At 41.3% G+C, this 24,949-nt stretch overlaps 1 protein-coding gene across 4 annotated transcripts in view; it reads right to left on the bottom strand.

Moving 5' to 3' along the window:
- Positions 1–427: 427 nt before the first annotated feature.
- Positions 428–24,949, bottom strand: part of llgl2 (LLGL scribble cell polarity complex component 2) — a 39,151-nt gene continuing 14,629 nt past the window's right edge. For 2 of the 4 annotated variants that reach the window (XM_030400497.1, XM_030400498.1), the window contains exons 5-27: positions 24,665–24,780; positions 24,222–24,380; positions 21,178–21,340; positions 20,928–21,060; positions 20,776–20,830; positions 20,423–20,577; positions 15,025–15,236; positions 14,050–14,117; positions 13,816–13,969; positions 12,184–12,288; positions 8,600–8,695; positions 8,185–8,381; positions 7,598–7,745; positions 7,327–7,474; positions 7,120–7,236; positions 6,863–7,029; positions 5,547–5,811; positions 4,410–4,560; positions 4,299–4,327; positions 4,014–4,061; positions 3,622–3,664; positions 2,375–2,436; positions 428–2,256 (exon numbers count right to left, since the gene is read on the bottom strand). In XM_030400497.1, coding sequence (XP_030256357.1) covers positions 2,397–2,436; positions 3,622–3,664; positions 4,014–4,061; positions 4,299–4,327; positions 4,410–4,560; positions 5,547–5,811; positions 6,863–7,029; positions 7,120–7,236; positions 7,327–7,474; positions 7,598–7,745; positions 8,185–8,381; positions 8,600–8,695; positions 12,184–12,288; positions 13,816–13,969; positions 14,050–14,117; positions 15,025–15,236; positions 20,423–20,577; positions 20,776–20,830; positions 20,928–21,060; positions 21,178–21,340; positions 24,222–24,380; positions 24,665–24,780 — 2,769 coding nt within the window. In that variant the 3' untranslated portion in view covers positions 428–2,256; positions 2,375–2,396. Of the gene's footprint in view, positions 2,257–2,374; positions 2,437–3,621; positions 4,062–4,298; positions 4,328–4,409; positions 4,561–5,546; positions 5,812–6,862; positions 7,030–7,119; positions 7,237–7,326; positions 7,475–7,597; positions 7,746–8,184; positions 8,382–8,599; positions 8,696–12,183; positions 12,289–13,815; positions 13,970–14,049; positions 14,118–15,024; positions 15,237–20,422; positions 20,578–20,775; positions 20,831–20,927; positions 21,061–21,177; positions 21,341–24,221; positions 24,381–24,664; positions 24,781–24,949 lie in introns of those variants that run through there. The other 2 variants (XM_030400500.1, XM_030400499.1) reach the window with 2 other exon arrangements.

Here is a 24,949-nt window from a genome sequence, read left to right on the forward strand (position 1 = left end):
TAAGCCTCAGCCAGGTCCTCGGGGAGCTCAGGTTGCTGCAAAACCACCTTGGCTCAAGGCAATTAGTGGACAAAGCAACTCATTCCATAATGGATGACCAAAACTCTTGGCTGTGCATGTATGACAACTGATCCCTCTTTTATCCACTTCACCAGAGATGGCCCTTCTGCTGCGGCTCATAAACACCAAGATTATAGCTCGACTGTCAGAAGAAAAAACAGAGGCGGAGATGTTTTGGAATAAGATCAGACAGGCCAAAATGATGGGCTGGGAGTCGAAATGTTATGCCTTTTTTCAGATTTCAGTGGAGCATAGTCTCTGAAACAACATTTATACTGTCAACGATTTCTGCGTAATAGAGAAGCCATGAATGATGTGGTGAATGTGAGATGTTAGTGTGCTGAGAAAATGAAAACAGACACATTCATTCTTGGGAAAAAAAAAACAATTATTGACAAGAAAAATGTAGTGTGACGTTACAAATCAAAAAAATTAGGGTTCTTAATCAGTTCACTACAAAAATATATTCTAGGAACACTAAAATACCCAGCATTCTGAGACACAGTACCAAAATATTTCCTTGTACGATCTAAATAGCAGCCAACCCCGTTACAACAGGCCCACAGGTACAGACTGAGTCACATACATACTGTATATATTAAAAACATTTCACTACAATAGCTTACAATTACATTCCTAAATTACATTATTCTTTGCTGGCATAAAAAAATGTTTTACATAAAAATAATTAAAAACCAAACCCCATAGAAAGCTGTTCCCCCAAAAAAGTACAGCATGGTGAGCTCCACAGTAGTGGGCGAGTACCTATGGCCGGTTATAAAATTACAGAGTGGACGGGAGGGGGCAGGGCTGTGTTAACAGTATACAGTTGTCATGCTATTACTAATTTAGTGAATGTAGACTGAACAATAAAAAAAAAACAAGTTAACATCAGTGTGGTTCAACATGCGTACAACTTTTTTTCTTCTTCTGAGGCATCATTGATTACAGTTTCCCTCGACAGTCTGGATAGAACAGAAGCTCACTTATGCCAAAAAACAAAAAATACCTATTGTGTGATTATGAAATCAAATTATGGGATAGTCAGAAACTGAAAAACAAATCCATTGTAAAAGACCATGAAAGACCTGTTATATCATCTTAATAATCATTAATACAATGGTAAGTGTATGGTTAAGTAAACTATATTTAGAAGTTATTTCAGCATTAAAAAAAACAATGAAATGATTTACACCCCATTTATTAAGCAAAATGTGCAGGTTTATCAACATCAGCTGCAACTTTACAATTAACATTTGCTCAATAAATGGTTGAAAAAGCAATTTATTGTTAGGTTAAGCTTAATTAACTATACATTTACCATTTTTTAAAGCTATTATAATATGCTGTTGACTTGAGTAGAAACTAAAGTTAAAAGTATAAGATACTAAAACAAAATGACGAGAAAGCCAATTTAGTAGTATTTCATAGTTTTGATTCACTCATTAGGTTTTTTAATACTTCCTAACTGTTCATTCTTCTTTTTTCTTTTCCTTTTATGGCATAAATGGGCTTCCATGTTAAAAAAAAAATTAAACAAATCTGAGTTTTCTTCAAATAAAAGAATTAGGCACAAATCATGTAAAATTTAAGCTACAAAATATTTTCGGCAACATTATTCAAATCATCACCCACATCCCATGTCCATGTGGGGAGATGAAGGCCAGTGAGATTGCACAGCAGAGAGCATGGTGATTGGACGAACCGTTTCCACATGAAAAGGCTGGTGGTGCTAAAGGCTTCCAGAATGAAGTGGGTGTGGTTGTTAAGTCAAACAGCTTTAGGTGGAGTTTGTGGTAGATTTGAGATGCTGTTTTGATGCTGGCGTTGCATGAGTCATGTCATTGATCACATGTCAGGAATTGGCTTCATGTAGCTTTGGGTTAAATGGTTTGTGTCCAGCTCGAATGATTTGTGTACAGCATGTGGTCTTTAGGCACAGGTGGCGTCTCTTCACCCTCCTTCAACCTCTGTCTGCACCGTTAGTGAGCCTTCAAACGGCCTCATGGTGCTATGATCCCTACAGCCAGGAGCCCTTTGGTGTCTCTCTGTGAGGGGCCGTTTGGGAAGAGAGCGGGGAGGTCAGTCACTGAGGCGAGGGGTCAGGGGTCAGTAGTGGTTGTGTCAGCCGAGCAGGAGGCGAGTGCTGCTACAGGACTGCAGTACGCTTCATTCACGTCAACATGTCAGTTCACTCTGAGGGCAGACAACAGAATAGCATTGACCAATCATCACAAAGTTGATTACAAAAACTGTGTATGGCATGTTGGTTTTAGGAACCAAAGGTAAAAATGTGACTGTAGTTTAGACTCACCTCAACTGTCCTGAGATGTCTCTCAAGCTACAGCACTCTTCACATTATTCTCCAAGAACGACCTGTAGCAGATAAAGAGTAGCCTTCAACAACATGACTACTTAAAGCCTTACAGTGGCTGGCCTGTTTCAATGATTACCTTTTAGGTTAGTTTGGACAAAATGAAATTCTTTTGTGAACTTTGTGCTAGGTTCATGTTAATATTCAAGTCCAAAAGTAACATTCATCTTTAAAATCCACTTATTAGTAGACGTTAATAATGTTTCGTTAGCTAGGTAGTATTCCTCTTGCTATACCTTCAGAAATATATCAATTGATTTTTGGTCTCTTTATGGCAGCAGAACAAACTGTAAAGCCAACATTATCATATATTATACAATATGGAGTTGTTATGGCAATTGTCTATTAAAAACAGCTGCCTATTACTGTTGGAAATTAGGTGAATTAGAGCAAAGTTCGTAAGGCAAAAAATAAAAAATAAAACAAAAAGTAAAACTAAGCTTCATACAACTGAGGGAAATAATAAGAGCAGAGTAGAGCAGGTGATTATTCCATGGGCTCATAGCTACAGAAGTGCCTATCACATGGGTAAAAAAGGATTTGATCCACTGTTAAATATTAATTGGTAAAGCCCTCAAGAATGTAGTTAAGGTGTTTTTCTATTTTCTTTTTCACAACAGGATTGACAGCCTCCATTTTGAGCTGTCCAATGACAACCTTTTCCTGTTACTACCTTTCATTTGAATTCAGTCCAAACTAGAATCATATGAACTTTTTCCAGGAGCTTTCAGTTATCACATTATGTTGTGTTCCAGATGACTCAAAAACTATTTGTCTTCTTATGAGAAAACAAACAAACAATAAAAGCACTTAAAGTTTGTTCTGGTCAGCCACGTTTTTAGTTAACTTTGGGCATCCTGCACCTGGAACATGTGGAGGTCGGAAGCCAACTCTGACTGGGACACAGCATTATGTTCCTGATTCGTGCCATGTGATATCAAGTGAGGCAAGATGCGGCTGAAAGAATCTGAAAAGGCTCATAGGGTGAACCTTAAGTCATGATTTATTTCTCAAATAATAGTATAACATAATTTCCAAACAGGCCTTGGCGTAGTGGAGTATCTTATAAAACTGCCTTTACATCAAGACATCATGAAAATTCTCCTGTCCACAGGGACTTCCCTGACATCACTTGCATCTCAAGGACAACACTTCGGACTGATGAACAATCAGTGGCTGATACTTACGACTGGTCTCCTTCTAGTGACTTTTGGATCTCCTGAAGTACTTCTGCAACAAAACAAAACATGACTGTAACTAAAGTAGTTCTCAACACAATACTCTACACTTCATTTGAACCTGTGGCTGCGCTTGAGTCACATTAAAATATAGCTTGCTGCGATCCAAGGGAGGTCATACAGATCATGCAATGAGATGATGTTTTGTAAACACTGCAGGTTCCCAAACAGCTGATGTAGGTGAGTCTGAGGATGATGGGAGAAGGAAGCTGACATACCAGTTAGGAGAGGCAGCACATGGTGCTAATACAGCTGAAGCCAAACTTTCTCAGTTTAAACATGATACGCTTGCTCCATAGTTATAATACAGTCTCTCCTGTCTCTTTCTCTGAAGTACTCACTCTCGTCATTCAGCAAAGCATGCTCCATAACACGTCTAGCTGCACTTTCTGGAACACACAGGCAGCAGGCAGAAGACAATTCAGTATGGTCAGCCACAAACAAGGTGTGTGTGTATGTGTATGTGTATGTGTGTGTGTAAAAACAGACAGAAAGCATAAGCACAATGTTTAACAACATCAAGGAGAAGACTACATCTGGACATGTAGTGTCTCTCAGCCAATGGCACATGCATGTTTACGTATGATGCTGGTATTTAGACTCAAGAGGGTCTCTGAATATTTTACCTGCATCCTCACTGTCTTGTCTGGCGTTTCTAGAGGGACAGAGAAGTCAAATGAGTACTGAATGAAATTGTGCAAATCCAGAAGGATATCTAGAAGCTCAGAGTTACAGACCTAAGAGCGGATGAAGCTCCGTCAGGCTGTGGCCTGTGTTGGTTGGAGGAGCCGGAACGAAGAGGAACTTCAACCAGACAGCGAGGCTCCACCAGGTAGCGGGCGGAAAGAGAGAAGCGTTCAAACTCAGATGGAGAGATCAGGTAGAAGCCTGAAGGAAGACAACAGCACACGGTGGGTGTCATTTTTGGAGCTCCAAATAAGCTGTAGTTCTTTTGGAGAAAGCATATTTACCTTTTATGTAGATGTGAAAGTACAATCATAAACCTTCCCTTTTTGGAAGAACAACTCCCATAAAATCCATTCTTTTTTTTTTTAAAGAAAAATTGCAGCTAGCAGACAATTCAGGTCTAGTATCACTAAGACTGTGGTCTTTAGATTTTTAGCAGTATGTTCTGACAGAGAGCTGCAGTGGTATGTGCAAAGCTTGTGTGAACAGGGTTATTTGTCTCTACCAGCCATCTCAGCTAGTCATCACAGTTTAACATAGATGGTGTATTGATCTGTAACAGATATCCAACAGTCTCTAGACAAACTAATACTTGCCTCCAACTGCTGACACAAATCTGATGACAAACAGTCAAACTGATGTAAAGAAATGCATCTTAGTATCTCATTTTATTAAGGTTGCTCATTTAACCAATTTTACCTCTGTGTGTTTATACAAATGACATAAAGAGTATGCAAGCATATCCAAATCAAGAAAGGAAAGTTGCAGAGTTGAAAATGAGCCAAATATGAAATAAGGAAACAGCTTACAGACTGCTGGCTCCAACAGCAGTGCTGTTTAAAGATCATGACTTTGTATGATGTCTAGGTAATAGTCTGGTGGTGTGTACCAGTGCAAATGGGAAACATACTCCATAGCTGCTGGTTTGCCACACCAGGCTTGTGTGGGTTTTCTTCTCATGAAAGCTTTGTCATGATAAACTTGACTTTTAGCCGTAAAGACTGAGGACATTTTTGTGAAGTCAACAAAATCAATGAGGTCCTCAGACCTAAGACTTGGTTTTAGGGTTTAAGTTAGAATCATGTTCAGACTGAAATATATGCTAAGCTTAGGTCTGTAGCTGCAATGGTCAGACCTGGTGTTCCTCACAAGTATAGCAAAAAATGTGTGTGCAGGAATGTCCTTACCCTGGCCATGCTTGGTAAAGACACAGGAAGCGATGCCACTGACATCCTCTCTGCGGATGCAGGGGTACTGGACCTGCATCTTGACTGCCGGCAGTGACACCACGTGGAGGTCGCCCTGATTGGTCAGAACCACCAGGCCACTCTCACCATAGTCCTCCGACCGACTGCTTCCGAACCAGGCCACGCCTACCCTCCTCACTCTGGAGCCGTCTGTGGCTGTCAGCTTCAGCTTCATCTTAGCGCTGACCTTCGGCAGGGTGAACACCTGAACACACACAAATATGGTCAGCTCCACAACTTCTTCAGGCAGGTGAGCACTACTTACTTATTGCTGTTGGAAGTTAAACATTGTTAGAAATTGTTGATTTTACCATTTTCTAAAGTATGTTATAAGTGCTTGTCACAGCTCCATCATCACAGGACTGGAGTTGTTCTCAGAGTAACAGACTAAATGCTACAGAGGAACTCTGTTTCTTGCAGTCTTTTACCTTTTTTTGGTGCATTTGATGCAAAACACATGCTTTCAAAACAAACATAAAAAGCATTTGAATATTAATTTCTATGTCAATATCTACGGTAAAGGGTAAGGCCTTGAAGCAATCAGGTCTGCCCTTAATAGATCTTTAATATGATCAAAATCCAAGGACTCTACAGGTCTCAAATAAATTGAATGTCACCAGTCTTAACATGTACTGTAACAGGTTGCCTGTAATAGTAAAGTTAGACCGACAGCTGTACTTTCAAATAAAGGCATGAAAAAACCCAAAATGAAACTAAACAAAAATCATGCTAAAAAATAAACAACTGGTATCCTTTACTGGATAAGCCTCTGAAACAACAGTTCATGGGACAACAAAAACCCAAAACAATATTTATATACACCCGCATCTTTCGGTTAAATCCAGTTGAAATGTTTCATCATAGTCTGTTATAGTTAAGGGTGGGTATACATTATATTTGTATAGTGTTGGATTATCTAGTGCTAGGCCAATTCAAAAGTGTTTTTGACATTCTTCTTGTATTATCTAAGAACAAAGCAGAAGACACTCAGCAGCTCCTCTTTTAAATGGATAACTGCCACAGCTGCCACATTATATCAGCTTTGGTAATGAATGCTGGTCACATAACAGCTTTAATTAACCTTGTGCTTGTTGTCTGGATCATGGCTCTTTGCCCTACAGTTGTATTGACTCAGCTGAAGACTGTGATGGACAAGAAACATCACTCTACAGCTACGTAGGGTGGTCTTCTCTTGACAAATCATATTTTTAGCCGATCAGTGCGTTCCTGAGTGTGTGCATATGTGTGATCCTGACCTTAAACTGTTCTTCAGATATGACCAGAAGGTGGTGTGAGCCGTGCATGTCGGGTGAGCGAGCCAGGTCGTGAGCAACCTCCAGGGGCTCAGGGAGAGGAGCCCCATGACCGTCCAGCACTGCAATCCCAACGACAGGAGCCCGGTGCATCAACTGGATCTCCTTAGCTGGAAGAAAGGAAGAAAGACAGAATGTTACAACAAGAAGACAGAGATGGTGGACACAGTCTACCCCAAACATCAAAGACCATTTCTCACCCTGCTGTGCTGTGACTGGTTCGTCTGCTCTGTTCTCTACAGGAGGAAGGCGGAGCATGTATGCAAACACACAGCCCCCATTCGTCCCTGCCCACAGGGAGGGCGAGTTATGTGAACCTACAAGAAAATGAGGAGACCGGTGAAAACCCTGGAGTAAATGCCTTTTTTTTTTAATGGGCTACATTAAGTGTTGATAGTGTAACTCACTATCTGAGAGGAAGGTGTCAGCGAAGTACAGCGTCCGTACAAGACCGGTGAAGGAGTCGTCTGAGGAGCGTGCCTCAATCTTCCTCTGGACAGGAGCAAGCTCCATCTCTGCCAGTTCAGCCTCCAGACGGGCATTCGCCTCCTGAAGCTACACAAGAGACGAGTGAAGAATGAAAAAAAACATTTTAAGGAGAAGAAGAGCTTTCTGATCTTTTCAGTACTGCCGCTATTGAGCCCCAATGACCAGTTGAGCAGAGAGCTGCAGAACTACCTTGGCGGCGTTGTTGACGTGATGTTTCCTTAGCGAGACTCTGCTGCGTCTGATTCTCCTGAAGGACTGTCGGAGGGATTTCTTAATGCTCTTCACCCTGGACAGAGGACCCTCCATGGCCAGCTGGTCACTGGGGTTTAGGGTGCACCTACAGTTGTAAAAATACAGAGTTAACACATACAGTAATTAATGCACTGATGCACAAAATACTGACACCGTTAATCTACAAAACAATCTAAAAAATGTTGTAAGCTTTCAGAGAAACTGATCAAATTAAAGTCCACGTGAAATAGCTGGCGTAGTTCTTTGATTCTGCTTCTTCTGCAAAGTTTGTCTCACCCTGAATGTATACTAGAATTTAACCTGCAACAATCTCTTAAATCCTTGTGCTTAGACTTGTTGTTATGTGTGCTTTGATACAGCAGTCTCAGCGGAACTACAAATTAGAACCAACAAGTAGGCTTGTGACAAAGACTGAATCCAGTAAAAACTTGCATGGACAAAACTTGTGACAATAAAAGGAAACCATCAGAAACCAAAGCTGTATTTGTATACTGAAAGTTTACTCTTTCCCTGCGCCTCCTTACTTGATGAGGACGTTGTTCTTTTGTTGGTAATCATACAGGCCAAAGCCGTGGCTGGTGCCGAAAGCTACCAGCTTCCACTCTGAGTGCAGGGTGAGGGCAGTGACCACAGCAGGAGGCTGGCACTGGACCAGAGCAAAAGGCTGGAAGCCCGGAGGAAACAGCACCGGTTCCTCTCGCACGTCCAGCCGAGTGTGGCCCTAATCAACAAGAAAACCATCAATATACTGAGTGGATCACTTTAACTGGTAGAGTTCTATTGTTGGGTGGTATGATACATTCAAAAACGTTGAAAGGGATTAACAGGAAAGTAAAACTGTTATGAGCATACTAAGATATTGCAGATTTAATGTAGAGAGGAGAACTGTTATGAATAATTAATTTGTTCCTGCAGTAATCATCCAACTCTGCTCAATACCTTCCAGCGGAAACCCTCTTGGCCCTGCAGCAAATCCACAACTTTAGCCTCCACCGTCTGCTCTGCTGCCTCATCATTCAGTTCAAGCACCAGGATCTGGGAAGACAAACCAGGGACACAGTGGAATACAAGTCAATATGCAGAACAAAGCCTCTGTAAAAACGATATCAAGTGGGGGTAATAGCATGCTAATTGTCATTATCTATCAATATGCTGCCTAGTTTTATTGTCTGCTCTGTAACACTGCCAAAAAAAGAGGGGAAAAAAAATAATCACAGCTCATCACAATTTCTCAGAGCCCAAAGTGGCGCTTCAAATGATATTTTTCCCCAATCAACTGTCCAAACTGTAATAAATTATGAAAAACAGCTAATTATCACCTTTCAGATGTTTGAAATGTTTGCTTGAAAAATGACTAAAGCGATTAACCAATTTACAAATAACGAGCAAAACATTTTCTTGGGATTGACTGATCAATTAATCCGATAAAAGCCCTTGCATGCTGAAGGCCTGTGCTGGCCAGCTTTTTGGAGTTCTCCTGCACCTCTTTAACCTGAGCCTCCACCTTCAGAGAGTGCCAGTGCTCTGGAAAACATCCTGCCTTGTTCCAGTGTCCAAAAAAGGACATCCTGTGGCACTGGATGACTACCGGCCGATTGCACTGACCTCTCACATTATGAAGGTTATGGAGAGGCTAGTTCTAGCACACCTGAGACCCCTAGTGTGCCCATCACATGACCCCCGTACAATTTGCATATCAGCCCCATGTTGGGGTCGATGATGCAATCATCTACCTGCTGCAGGAAGCCTACTCCTCCCTGGATAGATCCAAAACTGCTGTACGCGTCATGTTCTTTGACTTCTCCAGCCCAAGCTGCTGAAGGCCAAACTGGAGAACATGCAGATGGATTCTCCCCTCGTCACATGGGTCGATGACTATCTGACGGGCAGACAACAGTTTGAGAGACTACAAAACTGTGTGTCTGACTGTCTGATCGGCAACATCGGCGCCCCCCAGGAACTGTGCTGTTGCCCTTCCTCTTCACCACCTACATTGCAGATTTTAAGTACCGCAGTGAGTCGTGTCATCTGCAGAAATTCTCTGATGACACGGCCATTGTGGGGCGTTTAGAGGGCGAGAGGAAGGATGAGTACAGGGATCTGGTCGGCAATTTTGTTAAATGGTGTGGAGAGAACCACCTGCAGCTGAACGAAAGAGATGGTGGGTCAGAGGCTGACATTGTGGACTCTTACAAATACCTGGGTGTGGTGCTGGACAATAAACTGGAGTGGACCGCAAACATGGAGGCAGTCTACAAGAAGGGCCTGAGCTGGCTTTACTTCCTGAGGAGGTTCATGTCCTTCAATGTCTGCAACTGGATGCTCCAGATGTTCTATGAGTCTGTCTCGAGCACCATCTTCTTCGCTGTGGTGTCCTGGGGTGCGGGCATCAAAGGGAAGGAAGCAACCAGACTAAATAAACTCTTTAAAAAGGCAGGGTCTGTTGTTGGCTCTAAGCATGTCACCCTGGAGGAGGTGGTGGAGGACAGGATGCTGACAAAACTGCTGGTGATCAGGGACAATGCCTCTCACCCCCTCCACGAAACTCTGGACGAGCTTAAGAGCAGCTTCAGACTCATTCAACCCCGCTGCCTTAAAGAACGGCACAGGAAATCATTCCTACCTGGTGCCATCAGACTGTACAACGCTTCACAGCAACGCCCACGCATCTATCCATCATCCATCCAACCATCCATCTATCCATTACAGCTCTAATATATATAAACACACAGCTCTGGAAAAAATTAAGAGACCACTGCAATTTTTTCTGAAATCAACATCTCTACATGTATGACAGCCATTCCATTCCAGTGTCTGTTGAATTCCAACACAAACACACCTCATTCAACTTAATGAGGTACTGATTAGGCGATCCCCTGAACCAAATCTTATTTAAGAGGAAAAGTATAAACACCACTGCTGTGGTCATCACTATCCTCTTGTAATAGGACCAGCTGGATGGCAAAAACAGTGCTAGTAGTACCTGAAAAGTAAGTGGAATAAAAAAAAGAACAATTGGCCATGCCAATAGAGTCGAAAAAGAAAAGTTTTCAGTGAGAAAAAGAAGGGTTCAATTCTGGCGTTACTAGCAGAGGTATACAGTAAGTGTCAGGTTGCTTCTATCCTTGAAATTTCTCAGACGGCGGATCATAAGAACAAGGTCAAGACATTGTGGACAACAAAGCTACAGACTGGCAGAGGGCGAAAACGACTCTTCAATGACCAGGATGACCGTCAACTCATTTGATTGTCACTCAGCAACCGTAGGATGACATCAGCTGACCTACAAAAAGAATGGCAAATGGCAATTGGGGTGAAATGCACGGCGAGAACAGTTCAAAACAGTCTCCTAGAGGCAGGGCTCAAGTCCTGTAAAGCTAGAAAAAAAGCCTTTCATCAATGAGAAGCAAAGAAGAGCCTGGCTGAGGTTTACAAAGGACCATAAGGATTGGACCATAGAGGACTGGAGTAAGATCCATCTTTGCGAAGAATGCATGAATCAAGCCACCTACAAGGTTGTCCTGGAGGAAAACTTGCTTGAAGAGCTGCTTGAATTTTTGTACCAGGAGTGGCATAAAGTCACTCAACATCAATGTGAAAGACTGGTGGAGAGCATGCCAAGATGCATGAAAGCTGTGATTGACAATCAGGGTTATTCCACCTAGTATTGATTGCTGAACTCATCCCAAGTTAACATATTAGTATTGTGCTGTTTAGAAATTAATATGAACGTGTTTTCTTTGTTTCTTTATTTGAGATCTGAACACTGCATCTTTTTTGTAATTTAGACCATTGGTCATTTTCTGCAATATTGTATTTGGAATTTTGGAGAAATAGTAGTAATAGAATAAAACAAAACTATTCATTTTACTGAAACAAATACCTATAAATAGTAACATCGGAGAAACTGATAATTTTGCAGTGGTCTCTTAAATAGAAAAAAATATATTTAAAAATGGGAAATTGTCAGGGGTGCCCAAACTTATTCATACCACTCTGTGTGTCAGCTGTGTGTTTCCCACACATTAATTTATTTGTGGCGGTCCACCACAATATCATAATTATTATGATTATTATACGGCGCACCCGTCAGTGAATAGCATGATGTTATATACTACGACACAGTGAACGGTGGTGTGGCTTTTAGTCCACCGGTAAAACCAATGAAGAAGAGGAAGAGGACTATTTAGTTTAGTTTACTTTACTAGTTGGCTTGACCGCAACTTCCTCTGCAAAGAAGACGGCTGGCGTCATCGTCGAGATTAAGCCCCCACAAAGAGCGCCAGGCCTTGGAGCCAGCTTTTGTCATGGCCAAGCCACGTAATTATATCTTCATGTGATGGACTGGGGACTTTTCTCCAAAAGCTAGTGTTGTGAAGAGCAGCCCGATTACATTTTATCCCCATCCAAGTTAGCTCGGCGCTAAACTAGAAGCTAGTAGTGGGGATGAAACTTTAAGTAAGTTAACTATGTTACTGCATAAACTATGGTCAGTAATGACAAATGTTTAGCAGTACACTCACCTGTCCAGCAGTGCCAGCCACAGTCAGATAACCACTGTATTTACATAGGTGGATCTTCTGAACACCAAGCCTTGGGTCATCACTGTAGGGGTCAAAACAGCCAACCTGGAAAATGGATACAAAGGTAATTTAGTGATGACATCATCAGGGTTATGTTAAGACAGAGATGGTCCAGGTTCTTAAAGAACGTTATACATTTGTTTTCACAGGCTGAGCAGTACTACTGTGAAGCTTAAACAGAGCTTTGTCTAAAATTGATGTATTGCCCTTTTAAAACAGACACACTATGTGAATCTTAATTCAATTTGCTTAAAGCTGTGATTGGTAAGTTGGGAAAACCACCAACCTCAGACTAGATTTTGAAAGTAAACAGCCAGTAACCCTCGCCCCCTGCACTCAGGCCTCTCTCCAGCACCGCTACCCCGAAACCATGAACGCACACTGTCCGACAACTGCCGATTACCGCCGACTGAGTCCAAGTCCTCCAAGCGGTAGGAATAAGTATATCGTTTTCATCACAACATCCAACAACAAGTAACTCCTCATTTGTCATTCACCTGTAAGTAAACACCTCATTTTATCATATTGAATATAAACAATGTTTTAAATGTTCAAAAGATTGAGTATCTAGGTAGACAGCAGAATGAAAGCAAAAGGAGCATAACTCCCTCACAAGTTGAGGCTATAACCAAAGCTCCTAAACCACAAACAGAGGGACAAATGTTGTCTTATAGTATAGTCATCTGTGGATTTGTGACTACACAATTGAAGAAGCTCCACTGCGGAGGTCTAATCTGAGCTGCAGGTCAAACAAAAGCCTCCACTGAATTACAGTGGACAGCAGAAGCGCAAAGGTGCCTTTTGGGCCCTGAAAACAGACATGCACACAGCACTAGCACTGGGAAACCCTGACTATACTAGACCATTTTATTTCTATGTTTGCAGGAAGGGCTGGTTATGCCTGTGGTGTTCGGATGCAGGAGACTCCAACTGGTAAGCAACCACTAGCTTACTACAGCACTAAACAACAAGACTTCTTGTTTGGATTAGATAGAAACTCTGTTCTGCCTTGATTTCATGTGATGTTCTGGATGTTTCAAGCTAGAAGTCTGCAGATGTAGCTAATTCTCTCCAGGGAACAATTAATGTTTTTAGCAGACACCTTAGTTGTAACAAGACTTAGCTGGCTAAGCAGTTTTGTGATTATATGCCTTTTAATTATTCAGTTTTGTGTTTTAATTATTTAGAAATCCCACAAGCTCTAGTAATTGTTTTGTCTATAACATGCCAGCTCCAGTCAGCTAAAGGCTGACTCAACGGGGACCAGAAATCGTTCTTCTTCCTAGGGTGTTACTCAGGCTTGGCCCACTTGCTGTCATAGCAAACTAGTTTTCAGTACATGTATACATCTACTGACATTACCAGTAATTGGTCAGAGCCCATGTATTTCCAGGGAAATTGCTCTGCAACATGAACACAATTTGATTGCATCTTTTATTTTGTTGTAACAGTTGTATTATTGCAATATCGCACTTAAGTAAGCACACTGTCCCAGAGCACATCACTCACGTGATGGTAAAGCTTACACTTTTGTCTTGTTTAATACTGCTTAATTTTATTACAGACACACACCTTTCTGAATGGCGGCCACTCTCCTTCCGTGCCTTGGTTCATGTTATCATTGGGGTCAGCATCTGTGTGGAACACTCCAGCTGTGCTTAACTTATACATAGGATATAGACAGACTCCTGATGCATCCCAGAAACGCACCGTCCCATCCTCATGCCTGCACACACAGATTAACAGAATATTGTTAATCTGCAACAGAAATGTTCCAATACAGATTTCCAAAGTTGAGAAACTGACCCTGTGAGCAGCAGGTCTCTCTGTGGAGGGTCTGGGGCCAGGTTCTGGCCTCCTGTGATTGGCCAAGGCTGTATGAAGAGGAGAAATTAAAGTTTAACAATAATAACGACTTAGTGGCTTTCTGGTAAACCAGAAATGACCCAATATGTCCATATTCAGGATGGAACATACCATATATGATGAGCACCTTTAGAGTTCAAGTGGATTTTTTAAAGTCACATACAGGTTATTATCTGGCTACTTTTGTCTCTCAGTAGAGGTACCAGTATATTGTAGTGTGCTAGCCTGATTTGTATTAAACAAACACTCACATGTGTTTTAACATACTTGTGGAGGTTAACGTAGCCTTAAACATAGTTGGACAACCAAAATGTCTATTTATTTACATGCACAGTTTCGGTCAGGAGGTCGGAACATAGTGTCCAAGTTTGAAATTGACATTTTGAGGAGAAAAGAAATTTCATCAACAGTTGATGTACTCACATTTCTAGCTTAACTAATTATAACTGAAAAAAATGTACCATTGTATAACCTAAGTTTTTACAGGATTTCAACTTGCTCAACCATTAAGACAGAACAGACTACTGCTTGTGATTCATTATTAGTTGCCCCTGCAAAATACATCTGCTTTCAATTAACATCCTCCTTTAACAGCATAATTTCACACCCCATTAAAGCCAATTTGCAAACCAAACCATGATACTTCTTTCAGACTGTACATTATGTGATATCTCAATCAATTTCAAGCACACAATTAAGGTTTGAAATCTCTTTTATATATCTTTTTTTATATATCATTTTTTTAATTTAATTGTATTGCCTGTATTCTATAATTCATTGTGCTGCGACAAAAGCAGTGAAAAATGATCGTGACAATAAACACAAAGGGAAGGCAGGAAATGAACAAACCCAACAAACTCACAGGAATCAAAGGCCTACATTAAAGCATTCTTTAAACAAGATCTTATGGTGTACCTTTTTAGAGTAGTGTGTCTTCTGCAAGTCTCCAGCAGCAGTGACCCTCTCCCACAGCTTGAGGGGGATAGCGGAGACATGGTGTGAGCAGGTGATGGCTGAACTGTGGAGGGGAACCAGGTATGGAGTCTGAATGACTGGCCAGCCCTCTGTCTGCAAGTCAATCACTACCAGCTCCTCCTCTACCAGGACCACCAGTGCACTGGGATCTCCTGCAGACGGACAGGACAGAGAAAAAAAACAGTAGTTAGAGATATACTGTACAAACTGATCTAGGATAGGTTAAAACCCTAGAACATTCTCATTGCATAGCACTGTAAAGTATTCTCTATCTCTAGAAAATCTCAGTAAAACAGACCCGATTTAAACAAATGATTTAAACTGCTTCTTTGAAAGCAACAACAAAAGAACATAACCAAAATGACTGCTATAACATTTCGCAATGCAAAACTGATTGCTTGATGTGTGTGTATCAGAGACTGCATGTCGTCAGGCCCTCCCTAGGACAACACTGAGTTCTCAATGAACACACAAGGACGCACACGCACACACACACACACACACACACACGTGCACACACACTTTTTCTCACTGTCTGACATTGAATCAGACTAAACGCTTCCCGTTTTAGGTCAGCTAGGATTACCAAAATGATTGATATATTTGCTAAATGCCAGAATGATGAGAGAATTTTTGAGACAATTTTTTATTACTGTCATTAAAGTCAGAAGTTTGCATACACCAAGACTGCTATGCCTTTAAACTATTTGGGAAAACCTAGATGATGATGTCATTGAATTGGAAGCTTCTGATTGAGATTAACTGACAACATCTGAGTTAATTACAGGCACACCTGTGGATGTATTTCAAGGCACGCCTCAAACACACTGCTTCCTTGTGTGACATCATGGGAAAATCAAAAGAAATCAGCCAAGATATCAGGAAGAGAATTGTGGACTTCCACAAGTCTGGTTCTTCCTTGGGTACTATTTCCAGATGCCTGAAGGTGCCACATTCATCTGCTCAAACAATTATATTCAAGTATAAACACCATGGGAATGTCCAGCCATCATACCGCTCAGGAAGGAATCGGGTTCTGTGTCCCAGAGATGAATGCGCCTAGGTGCATAATGTGCGTATCAACCTCAGAACAGAAGCAAAAGACTTGTAAAGATGCCGGCTGAAGCTGGTAAAAGAGCGTCATTATCCACAGTGAAACGAGTCCTATACCGACATGGGCTGAAAGGCTACTCAGCGAGGAAGAAGCCATTACTCCAAAAGCAATATAAAAAAAGCCAGATTACAGTTTGCAAATGCACACAGGAACACATTTTTTGGAGACATATCCTGTGGTCTGAAGAAAATAAAATTGAACTGTTTGGCCATAATGACCATTGTTACATTTGGAGGAAAAAAGGAGAAACTTGCATGCCTAAGAACACCATCCCAACTGTGAAGTACAGGGGTGGCAGCATCATGTTGTGGTGGTGTTTTGCTGGAGGAGGGACAGGTGCACTTCACAAAATAGATGGCATCATGAGGAAAGAACATGTAGAAATATTGAAGCAACATCTCAAAACATCAGCCAGGAAGTTCAAGCTTAGGTGCAATGGGTCTTTTTTTTGGAGGGGGGTCAAAATGGACAATGACCCTAAGCATACCGCCAAATTGGTTACAAAGTGGCTTAATGACAATAAAGTCAATGTTTTGGAGTGGCCATCACAAAGCCCGGATCTCATTCATATAGAGTATTAGTTGGCAGAGCTGAAAAGACATGTGAGTAAGGCAGCCTACAAACCTGATTTAGTTGCACCAGTTCCGTCAGGAGGAATGGGCCGAAATTCCAGCAAACTACTGTGAGAAGCTTGTGGGAGGATACCCAAAAACAATTGACCCAAGTCATTCAGTTTAAAGGCAATGCTACCGAATACTAATGAAATGTATGTTAACTTCTAACTTTAAAGAAAGTAATAAATTGTCAAAAAAATTCTCTCTCTCATTATTCTGGCATTTAGCAAATATAAATATTTTTGGTAATCCTAACTGAAAAAGTGACTAATTATACTATATACTAATATATATTTGTTTTGTAAAATGTTATAGCACTCATTTTGGTTGTGTTCTTTGTAAAACACACACTTAGGCAGCCACATCCCATGTTTCCATTTCATCTGCCGGCCTGGCACTACTCGGTTTGACTCACTGCGGCAGAATGAATGATAATTATTTTTGGGACAGAGTGCTGTTGAATTTGAGCATTGCTGTTGGCTTATTGTTTGCTTGGTGTTTGCCGGAAGGATGATCTGGCTAGCAATAAAAGCGAGAGAATTAGTAAAAGAATAGAAATGAACAAAGCAGGGTGAACTTTTGTTACACATTAAGTGTACCTAAAAGTAAGAGTAAGAGTAAGAGGTCTCTGATGTTGAGGAAGTGTATTCAGAGAAAGTTTGAAAATTGGGGTTTTTGAAATCTGAACATTGGGTGTTTTTCAGAATAAAAACCAGATGAAGTGATGGTGTATTAGAAGGTACCAGGAGTGTGTAGTAATAATAATACCTCATAATGTATGTAAACGTTTAATTGAGAAAGTAGAGATAAAATAAGCACTGTGGATACCCACCCACATCTTCTGTGGCAGGGCGCCAGTTGATGAGTAGGGTCTGAAAGGGCAGTAGGCTTTGAAAAAGCGCCAGGAGGGGAGCATTAAAGTGCCAGAAGAGGAGTGCTGTCACGAGAGTGTGACTAAATTAAGAGTGCACCATGATTGCTGAAGGGCAGCAATAAAACGTAAATGAACTGCATGCAAAGAAAAACTGGGTGTATGGGTTTACATCAAAGTGTGAAAAAAAACATATATATAGTACCATGTAGAAGTTTTAGGCAGGTGTGAAAAAATCCTGTAAACTAAGTATGATTTAAAAAATATAAATGTTCAAAAGATTGAGTATCTAGGCAGACAGCTGAATGAAAGCAAAAAGAGCATAGCTCCCTCACAAGTTGAGGCTATAACCAAAGCCTCCACTGAATGACAGTGGACAGCAGAAGCAGAGGGTGCCTTTCAGGCCCTGAAAACAGACATGCACACAGCACTAGCACTGGGAAACCCTGACTATGCTGGACCATTTTATTGCTATGATGCAGGAAGGGCTGGTTATGCCTGTGGCGTTCGGATGCAGGAGACTCCAACTGGTACGCAACCACTAGCTTACTACAGCACTAAATAGGAAAATATTGAGGCAGGTCTGCCTCTCTGCTATAAGGGACTGGCAGAAGCAGTTTTTGCTTTTCAGAAAGCCTCAGTGACAATGGGACACCAAACCACCTGCACACGTCCCATCAAATACATGTCCTACTCACTAGCCCTCACACAGGCTAGAAAAACAAGATAGGAAGTTGTGCCTTCAGCGCCAGAGTTTAGAATCCAGTGCTGCAACACTGTTAACCCAGAAACACAGATGGTGATACCTGTAGATGGCTCACCACATGACTGTCTTCAAGCCACTAGGCATTTCTGAAATCATGTAAAGATATGCATAATCAGTCAATAACAGCAGATCTCTGTTTGTAGACAGTTCCTGCTTTAGAGAAGCAACAGTTAACCACGTAGGCTATGCAATCTTATAGTTATTGCCAGACGACACATTTTACAACAGTCCAAATGATCAAAGTCACTCGGTGCCGCCAGAGCCTCGCCCCACTTGTCAGTCCTCATACTCCTGGACTTATCCTCTGCTTTCAACACAGTAAACCACCAAATCTTCCTCTCCACTCTGGCTGAACTTCACATCACTGACTGTGCTCTAACCTGGTTCACGTCACACCTGACAAATCACATCTTTCAGGTCACATGGAACGAATCCTTGTCCAAACCCTGCTTTCTAGAAACTGGTGTCCCTCAAGGCTCGGTATTAGGACCGCTTCTGTTTTCACTATACACTAGATCACTAGGCTCTGCAATCACATCGCATGGATTCTCTTACGACTGTTATAAATGGCAGCTACAATCCTTAGATGAGGCCTTGACAAAATGTTTCTTCTACTCCATCAACGGTGATATGTCGTGGTTTCTCTCTTGTGACAAATGTACTTATTGTAAGTCGCTTTGGACAAAAGCCTCTGCTAATTGCCCTGAATTTTAATATAAATGCAAATGTAAGAGTAAGGACTGGATGAGACCATGGGGAGAGTTGGGTATTTCGACTCCCAGGATTGGGTATAAAAGCACCCAATGCTCAATGTTAGATCATTTCTCATAGACTTTGTCGGTATATGTGGCATTCAGTTTTGCTATCGGCAATACCACTCTACTGCACTCAGCGTTTAAGACTCAGAAAACAAAAAACAAAAACAAGACATCGTTACACAACAGATTCATGTCTTAAACCATTGCATGCTTTTCCTAATCCCTGCGGTACTATCGAAAAATCACTGCTAACAAAGTAGCTCTGCTTATTCAGTTACAAACATGTATAACTTCCTATAACCTATCCACGAATCTAAGCAAGCTAGACAGCCAGCAGTTAGTAGCAGTATAGTTTTCTTTACTCAGTGCTAAAGAAGTTTGATAGTTGGTCCAATGCAAAGGTAATTAAATTTGCATTTATATGCAGCAGGTCATTATAAAGTTTTTTTTAATAAATGAATAATCTTGAAACCTTGTTGTGCATACACATAGACAAAGCCTTCACTTCCAGCTGGTAATAACATGTGACCAGTATCTAGATACTTATCCAGAGTATAGCATCCAATCCACAGGTCTTTGCAGTTAAACCTGGTGTAAATAATTGTATAATCTACTGCACTGAGATCAGATCTCAAAAAGCATTTTAGTTAGGTGGGCTGCAGATATGTAAACAAACAAGGTCACAGAAAGCAATGCCATTGACAGGTGCCATTCATTTTTCAGAAACTTCAATATCTGCTACGTTTAGTATTCTGCTGGTCACTATAGGACAGCTGAAAGGATTTCTTTTCCCCAACAATGTGGCCATGCTGTACGACATGCACCCAGAACACACATGATTGGAATGGTTGGTGATTGGATTGTCTGACAACATCTGCACTGAGTTTGACTGTAAATGCATTTACACCTGTATTAATATGCCCTTTTCCATATCCAGATGAATCTATCGGGCTACAGATAACATGTTAATACCAGATGTAAATGGGCTCAAGAAGTAATCTTTCACCACAAGAAAACTAGCTGGAGAAACAAAACTTGTTTACATATTATCAAATGAAAGCCAAATTAAGTGAAACAGAGATTATGTTGGAGGTGTTGGATTTGTTGGGGATGGCTATAGACTACAGAGCTTTCAAGCTTTCCTTTACAGCTTCCTTTTTACAACTGTGCACAAGCGTTTCATAAGCCAATTGTTTGTATTGGTGTGTTCCCTGCCTGTGTGTTGCGGTCCGTCTCTGATGACGAAGAAGTCGATGATCCTGGAGGTGAAGTCCAGAGCTATGTGTGTTTTACTGTGGATCACTGTGATACAGTGCCTGTCCCCATAGCTGGCCCTGGGCATACCACCACTGAACAGCAGGAACGGAGGTCTACACACACACACAAACACACAGGTTCAAGTTCAGTTCAGTTTACCCAGAGTTTAATGAGTAACAATGGCTTATGTGTTACATCTGAGAAATAAAGTTTAACATAAAAAATGGGAGGATGTTGGAACCACTTTCAGTGAGGCAGGACTTCTAACATATCGCATAAATTAATCTCACTGTTGAGGAAAGTGAACTCACCCTTCTTCTGTTGGTAGCTGAACTATTTTAGAGATGGCCTTGCAGGGGAAATGTCCTGCAGTGAAATAAAGATAATCAGTCTCAAGAAAAACACATTTCATACCTGACAGTAAATACCAATGTTCAGGTGGCATACACCTCCATTTCCTCACCGTAAGGAATGTCTGATTTCTCCTCCTCCTCGTTTTCGTCCTCTCCACCCACCATCCATCGACAGTAACTTCCATCACTGTGTGAACTGAGAATGTAGCCTCCATCCTCTGTCCACCACACACTCTCCAGTTGCTATGGTTACACCATGTTACAAGCAAAATAGACAAGGCAAATATCAAGAGTTGGCATACTGGTTATAAGCTGTTTATCAAGGACTGACTTGTATTTTGCCTGCCACTGAAAAGTTACCTGTGTGGCAGGGATGTGCTGGAGGGCACACTGCTTCTCCAAATCCCAGATAACCATGAGACCTCGTCCGTAGCCAATAACAATCTGGTTTGGGTTTACTGGGTTCTCCTGTAAGGCCTCTACATGTTCCAGATTCCTGCGGCCGATGTAGTCTTCCGGTACACTGGGGAGACACGATAAAATATGATCAGTAGTGACTGAGAGGCAGTGTGCACAGAGCTGATTTGTTGATGACAGTGATATATTTTGTGTGTGAGATTGCTTTAGCCTCAACAATCAATACACGTTTATATTGTTTATGGTCAGTTCATTTGAAAAACAAAGAACTGACCAAAGGGAGACAACAAACACTATAGAACCTTGATACAAAAAGCAAAGCTAAAGAGTTTTAATGTGGGCTTGGGTTGTTTTCAGGCCCATTTATTTGTGTGCATCCAACCGTACATCTCAAACAATTAAAAGCCAGACGACAACATTTACCTGGACCAACTTTAAAAAGGCTCAACATCGTCTCATTAACTGGAATCTACAGAGAGGTTTTGTCTCATAGTGTAGGACTGAAATTAACAATTATTTTCATATACATGCAGGTGATTAATCTGTTGGTTACTATCTTGATTGTTTGGTCGATAAAATGTCCGAAAATGGTGGTAAATGTCAGTCAGTGTTTCCCAGAGCCCTAAATGGCGTCCTCAAATGTCTTGTTTTGTCCAGAAACCAACAGACATTTAGTCAACCGTCATACAAGAGGAAGGAAACCAGAAAATATTCACATTTAAGAAGGGGGAATCAGTTTTGCTGTGGCTCTGCTGCGCCTCTGGAGGTAGTATCAGAGCTGTAGCAGAAGCGAGCTGGTGTGTGCGTGAACGGAAAAGGCGGAGGCACGGGTCAGGGCTGTGTCGGTCTGATAGTGTTCACAGTGTGACAGCTTACCCAACGCTTGACTCATTAAATAAAGGACAAATCCCACACTTCAACCCACAAAGCAACGTTACAGGAACCAACACCAGTTATGTGGCAACTGGAAATTTCTTTGGCAACTTATGAGGAAAAAAAAATACAGCAGCCATACGTGGAAAAGTGTCTGTCATCCTGTCTGTCGTACCGACTCTCACATTTCTGTGACCAAATAATAGCATCTGTCCCTGGCAGAAGAGCCAGCAGCTCCCACAGTTAAAAAGGTGGTGATTATGTGACACGATTCGATCAAAAAACTTTAACTCACAACGTGTTTGTCTCCTTTCACTACTGTGTTGTTGGAGTTACGGACTCTGGCAACATGTATTGAAAAAAATCTACAACTGTGAGCCTCCCCCATCTGAAAACTTCAGTGAATTTTCCTCCAGAAAACAGCATTCCTTCTCGCGAGTGAGACAGTCAGACAGACCCCGCCGTTTACTGATGCCGATTATGTAATTTAGAGGGAAAACCCTCTCTGACACTTTCCACAATGCATGATGGGTCAGGATCTAAATAACAAAACATTATAACTGCATCCATATGATTATAAACAATCGGGGAATACATGTTTAGATTAACAGGTGGACATCTGGGGAAACACGTTGAAACAAAACACACAGATCTGAATGTCATTATTTGTGCGGCCATGTCTCTTTTGGATCCGCAGCAGAACACACTGTAGCGACTTCACGCTGGAGCTGCTTGGTTCAGAGTGAAAAAACAAAGGTGGCGAAATGGTGAGTTAAGTTATGTGTTAATGCAAAGTCTCTGTATGAAAAAGGCAAGTAGAGTGCATACATCTGCCGAAGCCTAACAGCCCCCTTTGTTCTCACTCATAGATATTGGCCACCTAAATATACCTCAATGTTTTCTTTTAAGGTCCCTGCATTATTCCTTGACAAATTACCAAAAAGGTTTAAAAACATTGTGCAATGTTTTAGTCAGAGAGAACATTTCTGGATCTGTCACTTTATCCAAATCTACACGAATGGGCTTTATTCAGGCTGAGACCCATCCTCAATCAGAGTTCCATGGAAATTCGTTGAGTGGTTTAATGTAAAAAATTAATAAATTCATTTTCCCTGTATCAGTAGGTTTCTAAGTGTGCACTTACACTAGGCATCCAGACAGAGAGATACTTCATTCATCCCGAGAGAAATTTTAGACATCCAGTAGCATATACATACACACACATACACACATATTTCATCCACATAAAAAACAGATCACTCACAGAAATATAATATAAAAAAGTAAAAAGAATGAAGTGATTACAAGGCCTGATAGGGACTGACCCTGTGAAACATGACCGAGGAATATGGATATGGAAATAACAAGAATGTGCACATGATATAATATAATATAATTTCTAGAACAAAAATAAAATAATTTAAGGTCAACAGAACAACAAAAAGTTAAGTTTAAATACAGAGGTAGAGACTGTAAACGCCAGTAGGGGTAAATGTACATGTAAAGGCCACAGTCCAGATTGTGTGTAGGGGGCCTGTAAAATCCATACCATGCCCAAGCACGTTTGACCCCCAAAGTCCAGTTTGTTTGGTTAGTGTAAGTGCTCTATACTTCGCTCAAGCACGGTACACTTTCTCAGCCCTGGCACGGTTAGAAGAGGTGTGCTTCAGCATGGTACGGTTAATCATGCATGAGCACATGCACAGGTGCGCAACTCAGACATGAAGTATAATCATGCGTATTACGCTGCCTTGCACATTCAAGAAATCAGAGCAACTGAGCCAAGTATGAGAGCGCACTGATACATTAAACATTACGTTATTCATTATTACTTAGAACTTAAACTACAAACACATACAATTCCTTAAAAAAAAAAAGGGTTAGGGTTACTCCTCTGGATGTGGATGTAATCATGCTTGAAACTCATCAGAAATAAACAACAAATCGCAAGAAACTTATGAATTATTCTATAAATATAAACAACAAAATGAGGATTGCGTCCCTTTCAGGTCAATGTTTAGTGTCTTTGGGAACATTTAGAGCTTTTCTACTCTGCACCTCCGACTTAAGGTTACAAACAATGTGCAGTGTGTTGGTGTGTGGTAGCTGCTGACCTGCTGGCGACTTGATCGAGACTGATGTTTCTCTCTTCCAGCTCTCTGAAGCCTGGGACTTCAACGATGAAGACATGTCCTCCTTCTGTCCCCAACAGCAGCAGCTCCCCTGAGGAGTGAGCCAGCACTGCTGTCACCCTGGTCACACTTGGAAGGGCACTGAGGTGCAGAAGAAAAGACAGATGCTATCACAGGAACAAAATTAATTCCCCAAAACCACCAATAGATCTCTATACTCGTACAGTATACAAACACAAGCCGTGTTTTTTGCAGTAGCATTGTTGTTCAGGCAGGAGGCTTTGGTTCAAATGAAGTACTACAACCAATGCCTTTTCGTTGAAATGTAAAAATCTAAATTCACATTCCTTAGGTCTGAAACGGTTCCTTCCTAGAAACAGGTCAAGAGAGGGGGAAGTGTGTAAAAGTGTGTCTACGTGTTTTACCCAGGAGGTCCAGTGAGAGTGAAGCGTCCTATTTCCAGAAGTTCAGAGAGTCCCTTATGGGCTTTTAAAGTCCACATGTGTAGACTGTTGTCATCCAGCAGAGTCACCAGTTCAACCTAAACATAAGAGACGATCTCTTACTGTACTGTACTGTCCAAAAGACTATTGAACAGTCACAAAAGAAATATTCTAATTACTAGCAGAGAATTAAATTCCATACAAAAGAACAAGTCAGGCTACTCTAAAAAGCAGAACTGCTGTTGGAAGTGTGTTGTGTATGTACTG

This window comes from Sparus aurata, chromosome 20, assembly GCF_900880675.1.
Source record: "Sparus aurata chromosome 20, fSpaAur1.1, whole genome shotgun sequence".
Taxonomy (NCBI): Eukaryota; Metazoa; Chordata; class Actinopteri; order Spariformes; family Sparidae; genus Sparus; species Sparus aurata.